The following is a 14,571-nucleotide window of genomic DNA, read 5'->3' as shown; positions in this document are numbered from 1 at the left end:
CTGCTTGTTCATTTGTGGGTGACAGGTCCAGGGTAGGAGAAAGACAACCTGTTGCTGGAAGTTTCCATGTAGGGCTCACCACAGTTCTTGGGTTACCTCCTCATCCTCACTCTTAAGTCCTTAATCAAGACTTAACCTCACCCGTACAGACTGGAAAGAAGCTGAAGACGGGCAAAAAGACAGGTGGGAGTGCTTCTTGCCTTGTAGTTTTGTCTGGCTCTGACTTTATTAGGGAATCGCATGGGAAAAAGATTAAGACTAAGCTCGAGTCGCTCTTCTGTGAGCCTTGCTATTTTGCATAAGGTTGGATATAAGCCAAATGTCCTTTTTATTTCCAGCTCTCCAGCACCCATATGTTAATCCCAAACTCCTAATTTATCCTTCCCCCATGATGTTTCTCCTTTGGTAACTGTTTGCTTTCAAAATCTGTGAGTCTTTTGTTTTGTAAATAAGTTCACTTGTAAAACTTTTTTTAGATTTCACATATAAGTGATATCATGTTATTTTATATACAGTAGTGTCTAAATAAGACACATTTATTCTTAATATCTGAAGTTACTTTTAATACCATTTCCTCTCTTACTGTTACTGAATACGTGAATATATTTCCAACATCGCAGCAATCTTACAACAAACTCTGCATCTTTCTGGTGAATCCTCAAGAACTCCACCGGAAACGGTGTAAGGTTGAGAGCAAACAATTGTGCCCTTGGAGCAGTGGGCTGGCCCAGCTGTGCACCCAGGGGAGCTGCCCCAACGCGCTAACCTCGCAACTTTCATGCAGTGAAAGAGAGAAATGAGGGAAAGGAGAACACCAGCGTTAGTGGGCTGTTTATTAGCCATGCCGCTTTTCTTCCAGAGAAAACAGCTCCGTTGTGGACCCTTGGTGGATTCCCAGAGGCAAGGGGGTGCAGAAGCAGGACAGTCAGCTGGCGTGGCTTTGAAGTGTGGCTGCGGGGCATCCCCCTTCCCTGCTCAGCTGTGGAAGCAGAGAGGAAACTTCAAAGCGGCCTCGCCGTTGATCCTGCTGGTAGGGGGTGTGACTCTCATCATCAGGCTTTACAGAAAAATGAGGAGGAATCTTCCTCTCTCACTCGCCAGAGTCCAATGTTCACCATCTAGTGGATGCAAATAAAAAGCCATCTGATACTGTCTACAGTACAGCTCAGTCACTCAGTTGTGTCCTTTGCGACCCCAGGACCTGCAAGCCAGGCTTCTCTGTCCATCACCAACTCCCGCAGCTTGCTCAAACTCACGTCCATCGAGTTGGCGATGCCATCACCATCCCATCCTCTGTCGTCCCCTTCTGCTCTCAATCTTTCCCAGCATCAGGGGTTTTTCCAATGAGTCGGTTATTCACATCAGGTGGCCAAAGTATTGGAGCTTCAGCTTCAGCATCAGTCCTTCCAATGAATATTCAGGATTGATCTCCTTTAGGATAGACTGGTTGGATCTCCTTGCAGTCCAAGGGACTCTCAAGTCTTCTCCAACACCACAGTTCAAAAGCATCAATTCGTTGGCACTCAGCTTTCTTCTCAGTCCAACTCTCACATCCATACATGACTACTGGAAAAACCATAGCTTTGACTAGATGGACCTTTGTCAGCAAGGTAATGTCTCTGCTCTTTAATATGATGTCTAGATTGGTCATAGCTTTTCTTCCAAGGAGCAAACATCTTTTAATTTCATGGCTAGTGGATACAAATAAAAAACCACCACCATCAATTTTGTTGTGATTTTTATTTATTTAGGTACACAGTTTGTTCGAATCAGCTGAGATAGCCAGTTTTCATAATTTGTCCAGGTTTGTGCCTCACATCAGTGACAGCATATGAACCACTTCCACCCCTGATTACATAAGAGCAAAGTTTAAGAGACTGTTCTCTTGTTGCTCTGCTCGCCCCAGGCCATAATTACCACTGTTTACAATCCTTCAGTCTATGTATTCATTCTGGGTACAGGTGGGGAATTCAAACTCATCTGTGGGTTAAGAAAGAATTATTCCATTTACTCAACAATCCACCATGTAAAGTATACACTTTTTTGAATGACATAAATTTTAAAGTAAGTACAATTTTCTTGAAATTATTTCATTTGGCCTAAACTTTTTCATTTAAAATTTATATTCTTGGGACTTCCCTGTTGGTTCAGTGGTTAAGACTTTGCCTTCCAATCCAAGGCAGGGCAGGTCTGATCCCTGTTTAGGGAGCTAAGATCTTACATGTCTCTTGGCCAAAAAGCCAAAACACAAAAAACAGAAACAGTATTATAACAAATCCAATAAAGGCTTTTAAAATGGTCCATCTCAAAAAAAAAAAAAAAATCTTAAAAAACCCAATAAAATTTATATTCTTTACTTCATAATTGTAAAGGAAAAGGCAATAACATTTAAAATATTAACTCTAACTTTTAAAATTGCATTTGATTCAAAAACAAATTCTTTCTCTTTTTTAATATTTATTTGGCTGCTCTGGGTCTTAGTTGCAGCATTCAAGATCTTTAGCTGTGGCATGTGGGATCCAGTTGCCTGACAGGGGATTGAACCCCAGGCTTCCTACATTGGCAATATGAAGTCTTAGCCACTGCACCACCAGGGAAGTCCTGAAAACAAATTCTTGAACAGTTATATGGAGAGTTAAATGTACCTGCTATTACCTCCAACCAGTTTTTCTTTAAATAAATATGAAAAACTGGGCAAAAACATTTTAGTGTTTTCAGCATGAACTTTTCAGCAGAAAAATGGTACAAGGTATGAGTCTACAGGGAAGCTTATTATGGTTAAAAAAAAAAAAAAGCTCAAGAAGCTAGAGAGTTAAACATTCACAGTCATAAGATCCCAAAGCAAGTAGCTAGCACCTGTCAGAGGTGCCCAAGTATTCAGCAGCTCGGCCCTGGCATGGCTGGAAGAAGACTCTTCTGGTGGAAGGACACACCTCGTGGGAACACAATGAAGGGGAACGAACTCCAGTCCCAGGAAACTTCCACAACTAGCAAGGGGGTGTGCGTCAGGATTTCCCGGTACAGAAAAGACAGTTTCCTGTGTGACTCCTGAAGAAGCAAAGATGGCTGATTCAATCGGAGGTAACAACAGCCCCAAGAACACACGGTCGTCAGTCCCTTATCCATTATGACATGTATCCCACGACACAATCGAAGAGGAAATTCTGTCAATGATTTGATTTTTATTTTTTAATTTTGCGAAAACGTCCAAAAGCGGCTTAGGCTCCAGACTCTTGCGCTTTTGCTCCTGACTGCATCCTGAAGGAGTGAAGGTCTTCCCAAGGTAAGATTGTCACCTCTGGTGACTGTATACCTTCCCAGACTCTCTGTGTTCAGGCCTTTGGAGGCATTTTCAATTTGTGTAACAAATGATCTGGAGATGAAATTTTAAAAAGCGAAACCAAACACACTAGAAAACTGGGGGGAAAAGTCACAAACAAAATGATTTTATGGAGACAGAACTTTAAAAAAGACCCCAAAACGCTGGTCATGATTTAGTAGCGGGAGGAGACTGCACTCTTGAACAACAAGCATTTATGCCGCTGATTTTCTGAGATTTTATTCCAGCGAGAGCTGCACACTGTCAGCTTGGTTCTGTGGCTGCTGATAGTCATACTTCCTGGCTACAAGGAAAGAAACAAAAGAAAAAACAAGAAAAAAGGAGATACAATTAATAAAGTCACAAAATCATTATGAGCTCACATCATTAAATTACAGTCAAGTCATGATTCTCAGTAAAGAATTAGCTTAAACAATTTTTTTTCACTATAGGAAATTTATGATGCTTTGTGATCCTCTAATTTCTCATCAGTGCTCATATCCATTTTCAAATGCTTATTATTATTGTTTTGTACACTGGCTTATTCAGAACACTAAAATACAGAGTGAGTGCATGCTCAGCCATGTCAGTCGTGTCCAACTCTGTGCGACCCCGTGGACTGCAGCCCGCCAGGCTCCTCTGTCCATGGGATTCTCCAGGCGAGAACACTGGAGTGGGCTGCCACGCCCTCCTCCAGGGGATCTTCCCGACCCGGGGATCAAATCTGCATCTCCCACGTCTCCCGCTCTGGCAGGCTGGTTCTTTACCACTAGCACCATCTGGGAAGCCCAAAATATAGGGTAAATGCTAATAAAGCTACTAAACTCAAAGTAACATTTTGTAATGTCCTTCTTTCTTATCCTCCATCTCCACCTCAAGATAAATGATCAATAATGCTTCTGCCACATCATAAGGAATTTGACTATATATTAAATGACAAGCCTAAGACATTTACTGAACATTGTCATTAATATAAACGAGAAGAAAAAACAGACTTGCAATTCTGTACCGTTTCTGTTTTTCTGAGAAATAATTGTTGAAGGTCTTAACCTGAAAACTAGAGAGTGGAGGGCCAAAGTCTTGTGAATGGTTTAGCTTTGAAGCTTTCAGTCTCTTCATTAAGTTTTTACCAGCAAAGGAAGAAATACTATTTGTTTATATACTCAAGGTAGATCCAGACTTTTGTGGCCTAAAGCTTATACAATTTGGGGGGTCCTCTTTAAGGAATCTGCCTGCAATGTAGGAGACCTCAGTTTGATTCCTGGGTCAGGAAGATCCCCTGGAGAAGGGATAGGGTACCCACTCCCGTATTCTTGGGCTTCCCGGGTAGCTCAGTTGGTAAAGAATTTGCCTGCAGTGCGGAAGACCTGGGTTCGATCCCTGGGTTGGGAAGATCCCCTGGAGAAGGGAACAGCTACCCACTTCAGTATTCTACTGGAGAATTCCATGGACTATACAGTCCATGGGATCACAGAGTCAGACATGGCTGAGCAACTTTCACTTTCACTCTTTAAGGAAGAGGATTTTGTTTGCTTCTTTCTTGAACCTGCAGATGAAATCAGGATTAGATATGTCATCAACACTAAAAATGATGCAATGTGATGGGACTCATCAAATGTGCAAATAATCACTATTTGTAACAACGGCTTCCAATCCACATCCTAATCTCCATAATCAGTAAATATGTTGCCTTCCAGGGCAGAAGGGACTCTAAAGCTGTGATGAAGGATGTTGAGAGGGGGGATTATGTAATCACCTGGATTATTTGGCCCAACCTGATCCCAGGGGCCCTGAAAATCAGAGAACCTCTACTGGCTGAGTTCAGAGACAGAGAGAGCTATAAAAATGCAAGAATGACCAGAAAGACGCAATGCCACTGGCTTTGAAGACGGGTGAATAAGGGCACAAACCAAGCAATGCGGTAGCTTCTAGAAGCTGAATAAAGCAAAGAAACACACTCTCCCTCACAGCCTCCAGAAAGAAACAGAACTCTGCTGACACTGTGATTTTAGCCTAGTGAAACTGCTGTGGGACTTTTAACCTATAATTGTAAGATTTGTGCTGTGCCAGCCCCCGAATTTGTGGTAATAGACCAGCAACAGAAACTAACACACCTTACAAATACAGGCATTCGGACAAATTTCATATTTATGCCATTTTCATTAAAGAAGAAAAAGAGCAGTACATTGGGTTTAAAATTGTATATGCTATGCCAGTGGATTTTTTTTTTTGATGCCAACTAACTTCTGGGGGTCTCTTGTTTGTTTTTGTATTTTGGCTGTGCTGTGCGGCATTGCAGGATCCTAGATTCCCCCACCAGGGATCGAACTCTGGCTTCTGCAGTGAAAGCACTGAATCCTAACCACTAGGCTACCCCTAGGGCACTCCCACTAACCTCTGTTTTGAGTAGGCATCAAGGAAAACCTAATCCTTTAATTTTCCATACAGAGCTTCTCGCTCTCTGTGTTTTTGTTTTTAATACTTAAAAAAAAAATTTTTTTTTGAGGTACAATACAAAAACATTGAAATTTGCATTTTCACCATTTTTAAGTGGTTCGGGGGCAGAAGCTCCATTCACATTGCTGTGCCACCACCAGCAACAGCTGTCTGCCCACCACCCCACGCTGACCTCTCTCCTCCGCACACAGAAGCTCCCTGTCCCCTCCTCCCCCAGCTCCTGGAGAGGACTCCACTCTGTGTCTCTGGGAATTTGCTACACAGAAGTGAAATCACAGACTATTTGTTATTTTGTGACTGGCTTCCTTCACTTCCTGATAGGAGTAATTTTGGAGCATAACGTCTTAGAGGTTCCTGCTTGTTGCAGCACCTGTCAGACCTCCTTCCCTTTAGAAGCTGAAGGATCCCTGTGCACGCACAGACCACAGGCTGCGGACCATTCAGGAGCCAAGGACGCTCAGGCTGTGTCCATCTTCTGGATACTATGAATAATGCTGCTCTGTTAAATTCAGGTTTACTTCTTATTCTGAGCTAGTAACACATGAATATGATACAAAATGCAAAAGGGACCCAGAGAGGAAACACTGAAAGTGCATCTTCCTCTCATCTGATCAGCCCTGCAGCCCCTTTCCACAGAGGAACTGTTCTCAGGGTGAAATTTATGCTGAAGAATTTTTAGAAGTTCTACTTGTGTTAGAAAAATTATATATGTGTGTTTTTTTCTACTTTTCACCTGAAATTCCAGTCTCCTGAGAGATACACTAGTAATATCTTGCTGATAATTCTTTCTTGCTTCTTTTTATGCCCATGAGCAGGCACGCATTCACGTTTAAGATTTCACTGCAGACATCTTTCTTTTAAAAATACTGTCTTTTCTCCTGGAGTTCCACAGCATCCCCACCAAGGTAATGAATGCTAATAATCTCATGTGTATCTTTCCAAGCTTTCCTCCAGGCTTGCATAATTATACAGAACATTTTTACAAACAATCGTATCAAAAAATGGGCAGAAGACTTAAGCAGACATTTCTCCAAAAAAGACATAAGATAAGGCCAACAGGCACATGAAAGGATGCTCAACGTCGCTAATTATCAGAGAAAGGCAAATCCAAACCACAAGGCTCAGAATGGGCAGCATCAAAAAGTCTACAAATAATCATGTGGAGACAACATACCCTCTTACACTCTTGCTGGGAATGTAAACTGGTACAACCATTATGGAGAACAGGATGGATGCTCCTTACAAACTAAAGCTACCCAATCCTGCAACCCCACTCCTGGACATACATCCAGAGAAAACTGGATATATGAAAAGGTACGTGCACCCTAATGTCCATAGGTGCATTGTTTATAACAACCAAGCCAAGTTCACTGTTTATAATAGCCAAGACAATGAAGGCAATCTAAACGTCCATGTAAGCGAAGTCAGAGAAGGAAATATCACTGATACTGCTTATATGTGACATCTTAAAAAACAAAAAAGATATAAATGAACTTTTTTACAAAACAGAAATAGACCCACAGACATAAAGGAGTCGGGGAGAGATGAGTTGGGAGGTTGGGATTAACATACACACACAACTGAATACAAAACAATGACCGACAACGACTTACTAAACAGCACAAGGAACTATACTCAATATTTCGTGGCGTTCTACAGGGAAAAACAAATCTGAAAAAGAATATATATATATATATGTATATATATATACATATATATATATATATATACATGTATAGCGGAATCACTGGGCTATATACATGTAAAGATAGGTGTAACACAACATTGTAACTCAACTATATGTCGATAAGAAAAATGAGATAGAACATTTTTACTACACATACATGTTGCAGTCATTCAGTGTTAAAGGAGTGGCACCCTAGCATATATACAATTACATCTTGCCCTTCCTCATTCAGTGACACACCATGGAAGCCACACCTCATTTTTTTTTTAATGGTGGCATCAGAGGTTGTGGCTTGGATGTAACATTCACCCTGGCTCTGCGCCCTTTAACCTTTGTTTCTTCTCCACCACCTACACACTCAGTGTTCGGATTCACAGGATATGTTAATAACCTCTGGCCTGGAAGCTGCTCCTGTACACATATAATGTGGCTACAGTACGCGGTCATTTAATTGAAACTGAAGTGACTGCAAACTCTGTAAACACAAAATTCAAACCCAAACTAAAAGTGGCTTCAACTCAAAACCTCCCCTTAGCTAGATCCTCAAAGTGCTTGTGGCCACCTCAATGCCACTGCACATGAGGCAAGTCAGAGGAGGACCAGACAGCAGTCTCATCAACGAGCAAAACATCTAATTTTTGCTGAGTTTTCAGAAAACATGATCACACAAACAGCTTGCTAGGGATCCTTTCAGGGGGAGGGCTCCACATGGGGGAAGGGTCCTGAAGCACTAACTTCATGCAAACCGGGTACTACGCTTCTATTATCAGCTATTTTTTAAAATTAAAAAAAAATTTTTTTTTTCACTGAAGTATAGTTGATTTAAAATGTTGTGCTAGTTCCTGGAGTACAGCAAAGTGATTCCCATATACATACATACATATACATATTCTTTTCCATTAAGGTTTGTTACAGGATATTGAATATAGTTCCCTGTGCAACCATCATTTCTTTCTGATAACCTTTGAAAACTAGACACGAATTTTTTAAAAAGTATGTATTACACATGCCTATGTCTGTAATAAGGCTTCCTAGGTGGTGCCGTGGTAAACAATCTGCCTGCCAAGCAGGAGACAAAGGTTCGATCCCTGGGTCAGAAAGATCCCCTTGGAGAAGAAATGGCAACCCACTCCAGTATTCTTGTCCAGGAAATCTCATGGACAGAGGAGCCTGCTGGGCTACAGTCCATGGGGTTGCAAAGAGTCTGACAGGACTGAGCGACTAAGCAACATGTACGTAGTTAGGCAGAGTATACTTACAAATGGAGTACATTTCTAGCTGCTGTCTTAAACGGATTTTGCTTATTGTGTCATAAAAGTTGGGCTCTGACAGAGTCTCTGCTGGAGGTGGCAAACTGAATATCCTCATAATTCTCCTTTTATTCCTAAAACACAAAAAATGATGCAGAAAAGAGATTTGTATTCTCAGCTATAGGACGGTAACACTCTTGTGATCGTAGTAACCAGAAGCTGCATTAAAAGCACATAAGCGGCCAGGAGCCCCTCTTCAGTTTTGTCCCCGTGAGATGCCACCTTGGCTCAAGTATTCTTTCTTTCACTGAAAGTAAGAAGCTGTACATGTAGAGTCACAGAGCTACAAGAAAGGAAGAGTAGTGACTGAGTGCACCCACTTCGTACGACGTGTCTCTCCTCATCTCCACCAGAAAGGCCCTATTGTTTAGAAAAATGCACAGACAAAAAAAGCACGATTTTTTCCCTCCCTGTCATGTCATGCAAATAAAGCTAATTTACTGGGAGTACTGAATAAACAGAATGTGAGCAGACCTTAATTCTGGGAAACAATGAAAAAAACTGTTTCTTAAATAGATAGCGTGGCCTTAGTGGGGTCATCTAGTTAAAACGAACAAGAGCCTGTCTATGCTTTTAAAACAGTGGGGTGGGGAGGAGGTGGCAGCTCTCTTTAGGGGACCGCTGTCACCTACCAGTGGCCCTGGGGTGATCCGTGGGGGCTCTTCTCGCCCCTCCCCCCAGCCTGGAGTCCAGGCCAGCCGCTGAGGGCTCACGGGGCTGTGAAGGGCGAGCCTGCATGTCCCACGGGCAGGGTGAATCTGAACTATTTCCCAGGCCAGGCAGCAATTATTCTTGGATGACTAATTATCCCGGACTGTCTAACGCCTCTGACCTTGGTACAGGACGTCACAAAGCATGTGGCTATGAGCAGAAGCAACTCAATCTAACTACTGCTGTTCCTCCTCTTCAAAGCAACACCTCCCTCCCTTTTTGCTCACTGTTCTTAAAGGAGACAGGGAGTGTGGAAGAGGACAGTCAAACTGTGCGACGGTGTCTGGAATGACAGCAGGAAGTATTTGTGGAGGATTTACACTAATGCGCCACTTCAGGGACACAAGGTTAAATAAAAGCCCCTGTTCTCGGGGGGACTGAGTGTTTGCGGGATGGACAGACAAGATATTGGACCATACAACATCATTCACTAAGTTCTGGGACACGGTCATGCGTAAGAAATAGAAGGAAAAGCTTGAAACATGCGAGGACAGAAGTGCTGAACATGTAGGAGTTGGTGTTTGTGGATTTCAGGGACATGGGCCAAAAATATGTGCTCGTCCGAGGGTGACAGTGAACTGGCTGAGTGATAACTCTGAGCTATATCAGAAGTGATAGAATGGGAGTACAGAGCAGCTGGCCTGGGAGCCGAGAGCTGCACTCACAGCCCGGCTCTCGGAGCAGCTGCGTTTTCCAAGCCAAGTCCTGGTGTCTGGTATTCGAGGGCAGGGACGAGGAGAGAGAGCTTTGATAGTAGGAACCAAAATGCTGGTGAAATCGTTTTTGTGCATTGAATTTAGATCAACCCAACCAACCTGCAAAACCTGTCAGTACTCAGGATCTTCTCATCAACCCTGAGAACCTCAAGCCTTTACCTCTTGGCATACATGAAGAGCCCGAAGCTGACGAGGATCACCACCAGGTACACGTTGGTGGCTTCATTCCAGGCCTCGTGGACGCTGTAGTCCATGGCCCCATCGTCCGCCATCACTCCATAGCCCCCAGGCATGGGCCTGTAAGACAGTAAAGGGGGCAGGTGACGGTGTGACGTCTGGAGAAAGGCGGGCAAACAGCGGGTCCACTGGCCAGCGGCAGCCTCTGCTTGTCTCCCTGTGGCCCAGGAGCCAAAACTGGTTTTACATTTCCGGTGAATACATTTTAAACGGTTGAGAGTACTACCAGCATCTTCCACTTTTGCCTCATAGCCCTCAAAGCCTCAAATATATACAATCTGGCCTGTTAAGATTTACAAAACAGAAAACAGACTCACAGACTTAGAAAACAAACTTATGGTTACCAAAAGGGAAAGGGGAGGGGGTGGGGAGGGATAAATTAGGAGTTTGGGATCGATACATATGCACCACTTACATATCAAATAATCAACAAAGATCTACCGTGTAGCACTGGGAACTCTAATCAACACTGTAATAAACCATATTGGAAAACAACCTGAAAAACAATGGCTATATGTACACGTATAACCGAGTCGCTTTGCTGCATACCTGATACTAACACAAGATTGTAAACCACCAATCATACCCCAATATATTAATTAACAAAATAAAAAATTAAGTTTAAAAAAAGGCAAGAAAAAGTTGACCAACCCTGATCTAGATCACTGAGGCACGGAATGCATTTCCCCTTATTTCTGACTTTGAAACATCACAGCTCCTACCTAAAAGTTCAAACTTGGAGATTAAAAAAATATTTCTAAAAGGACATGGGTTGAAATATCACTGCACATTTTCCAACCTGTAACTATTACCCGGGCAAATGCACCTGAATACTTCAGACACAGGCCCACACAGCTGGCTGGGATGCCAAGAGAACAGCACGTTGTTGGACTCGTGACGGTGGCTTTGATGAGAGGCGCTACCCAGGACCATGCTCTTCCACAGGCCCCCGACGCACCTGGGAAACCAAAGTCTGCAGGTTTATCTGTGCAGCCTTGGCCTCCTGGCCAAATGTGGTTGAAAGAAGCTATAAAAAGTCACTTTTTGCTATTTACACAGCTGTGACTTCTATTCAAGGAAGTGCATTCTTTGGACATTCCCACAGAAAATAAGAGTGATAACAGCAAGTGTATCAAGTAGCGAGGGAAAGAGTCCCGGTTTCTCACTTGCCGTTGGGAAGTTCATTGAATTGTTCCTTAAGGAGAAAGTTCTTCCCTTGTGTTAAATCTCAACTAAGTAAGTATAAATGATTTAATATGTGGAAGAAATTCAGAAGTGTTGTTTTAGACACTCTGTCAAAAGGAGAAAAACTGAACAAATGACACATGATAACTTACTGTAGTTTCTAGCGATAGTCATTTTCTAATACCAAGAAAAAGGGTATGTGGAATGTCTAAGAAGTCATTTTGCAATTTTTTCTAGACATCCTAAAATAGTGAAAGCATTGTAGAAATTCCTCCACTGAAATATCTGTCCTATGAGCCTCCAGAATGTTTCTTAATGTAGATCTGTCTCAGTCAACAAGTGTACATTAAGGACAGAGTCTGTTTCCTTTTCTTACAGTTTGCCTCTGCATAAAATGAAATTTTCCCAGGGTCTGCTCCCAGGTCAGCTGGCATGTTGGCCCCTTTCTTACACCTGAAATCTCTATCAGAGGTCTGGGGACAGACTGTATTCATTTATAATAAAGTGAGTATCACTGAACGGCCATTTAACTTAAATTCTAGACACTGAGAGCAACAGTAATGTCTCTGAAACATCTATGTGTGTCTGATGAAAATAAAGATTGGTCTTAGGAAAATTAGTCAGAGACTAATAAAAACAGAATTTAAATGATAAAATTTTACAGCCGCAAGAGCTAAACATTACTAAATCATTAAACATACACAGTTACTAGCTACTAAAGACTGGTGATGGATTTTTTGTTTTTAAGAGAGTGGGAGGTGCAGGGGGATTTGACGTTATTCACAGTTTCGATTCTTATGCTTTAAAACCGAAAATAAATAAATAAATAAAACCGAACTCCAGAGTTTCTCTGAACGTAACGTTATTCATAGTAAGTAATCAACCTACCTTAAAGGGAAACTTTTGGAAGATCGGAGACTATAACTGTCTTTATGGGCAAGGAATCTAGATTTTTTTTCTAGATTTTTGTTGGTGCCAAAATGTAAAATAACAATGACTGTTTCGGCTGTAAGAGATGACTAAAGAATCTGCCTGCCAAAGCAGGAGACATGGGTTTGATCCCTGGTCCGGGAGGAATTGCACATACCTCAGAGAAACTAAACCCTTGAGCCGGTGCTTTAAAGCCCAGGAACCACAACAGCCCCATTTGCTGCAGCTACTGACGTCCCTGAGCTCTAGAGAAGCCCCCACAATGAGAGGCCCGTGCACTTCAACTACAGAGTACCCGCCCCCCGCCCCTGCTCGCCACAGCCAAAGAAGAGACTGCGCAACAACGAAGACCCAGTACAGCCAAAAATAAATAAAATTATTTAAAAAAAAGAGAGAGAGGTGACTTTAGGTGTCTGATTTGAGATCCTGTGGAAGGCCTGGCATTACCATGCCGTCCCTGAGTGGGGTAGGTTTCAGGATTGGGAGTTAACAAGAAATTAGAGAAGGAACAAGGAACATACATATCTATGGCTACTGAGACATTTTGTAGGTGCCCTTTATCTGACACAACTGTGAAAGGGTCTCCTACCTGTGTTCTAACACCTGACTGTTCTGAACCAGGTTAATTTCTTGCTTCAGCGTTTCACAAAATTCTGTTCCTGCAACCCTCAATAAATGGTGTGTTCCTACAGAGCTGTCTGTCTTCCTCCTGCTACAAATCTGCCAGTCTCTCCTTATATTTGGAGAAGGATTCTAAAGTACTGCAGACCACAAATGGTGAAATTTTACCAAGAGTTATACAACTTGATTGGTATGCAATGACAGTATGCAGTAACACTACTGTTCCGGGGACATGCACTTGAGTTATTTTTAGTAGTGAAGTTGTGAAAGATTTGCACCAGGGGTAGGCCTGTCCTGCCCATTCCTCCAACATGACCAATGACTTGACTCTGTAAGCCTGTCCAAAGTCACCGCACAGACGACGGCTCCCTTGTGGCCTGAACTATGACCAGCCCCCTCCCAGCTCCCCACAGGCTAACCAAGTGTACACACACAACCTCCCTCTTGAGGACAAAATGCCCAGGGGCATTACAATGTTTCCTGCCTGGCAAATTAATCGATATTTCAGCAAGCTCACCGAGTGCCTGGATGGTCATGCAGGGCTTTTCTGAGAAAATGGAACCTTTCCCACGTATTTTCCCTGTAAATCAATGCTTGAACTATTTCAGCAATGAGTTGCTGAAATAAGTATCCAGAGATAAAGTTGGCAAAACGTGAACAACTAGGGATAGATTTCAGTTTGACAAACTTTTACGTAGAGAACTAAACCTCTTCTTGGGATCAAGTGACTGTATCATAAACTATATATATATATATATATTTTTTTTTCCCCTCCTCTTTGGGGTTCCTGATACTACCTCTGGTGGTGGTGGTTTGATCGCCAAGTCGTGTCTGCCCTTTGCGACCCCATGGACTGTAGTCCACCAGGCTCCTCTGTGCATGGATTTCTCCAGACAAGGCTGGAGTGAGTGGCCACGCCCTCCTCCAGGGGGATCTTCAATTTTGAAGGTCCCTTGTCATCACGTCTTAAATGTTACCAATTTCGCCTCTCACTTAAGAGCTTTGGTATTTTGAAACGAATCCAGATGAGAATCACTTAAACAGTTCCACGAGTTCCTCACACAACACTATCCACCACCACCACCGACTGGGTTTTTTTCTCTCCATCCTGCGAAGCGCTCAAGGTTTGCGGCTTCCGGGGCGGAAGGGGACAAAGTCACGGGCCAACCGGCGGGCCGAGGAAGGGCAGTGGGCTTCTGAGGGCGCCCGTGCCGGGCAGCCCAGGGACTCGGTGACTCACCACCCGCGTGCTGGGCGCACTCGAGCTCCCACTTGGCCGGAGCCCCGGGGGTGACGGCGGCGGTGAGGGTGAGGGTTACACAACTCGCCCGGAGCCACCCCCCCGGCGGGGGAGTCACGCACTTGCGCGCTCCCGGCCCGACCCAAACGCTCGAGGCG

The 14,571-nt window shown here is 43.2% G+C and overlaps 1 protein-coding gene across 6 annotated transcripts; it reads right to left on the bottom strand.

Annotated features, from left to right (window-relative positions):
* Positions 1–1,725: 1,725 nt before the first annotated feature.
* Positions 1,726–14,565, bottom strand: SMIM19 (small integral membrane protein 19). Of its 6 annotated transcripts, none has more exons than XM_040243253.1 (5): positions 14,414–14,563; positions 11,264–11,395; positions 10,360–10,497; positions 8,723–8,847; positions 1,726–3,623 (listed from the first exon to the last, which is right to left on the bottom strand). In XM_040243253.1, exons 2-5 carry the CDS (start codon positions 11,368–11,370, stop codon positions 3,559–3,561), a joined length of 435 nt encoding a protein of 144 aa, XP_040099187.1. In that variant the 5' UTR covers positions 11,371–11,395; positions 14,414–14,563; the 3' UTR covers positions 1,726–3,558. The 6 variants fall into 6 exon arrangements, with proteins under 6 accessions (XP_040099187.1, XP_040099186.1, XP_040099192.1 ...); XM_040243252.1 differs by lacking the exon at positions 14,414–14,563 and adding an exon at positions 13,142–13,636; XM_040243258.1 differs by lacking the exon at positions 11,264–11,395 and having other exon boundaries at positions 14,536–14,565.
* Between the last annotated feature and the right edge of the window lie 6 nt (positions 14,566–14,571).

The sequence above is a fragment of the Oryx dammah genome, unplaced genomic scaffold (assembly GCF_014754425.2).
Source record: "Oryx dammah isolate SB20612 unplaced genomic scaffold, SCBI_Odam_1.1 HiC_scaffold_7, whole genome shotgun sequence".
NCBI classification, from domain to species: domain Eukaryota; kingdom Metazoa; phylum Chordata; class Mammalia; order Artiodactyla; family Bovidae; genus Oryx; species Oryx dammah.
This window is presented reverse-complemented; position numbering and strand designations above follow the sequence as displayed.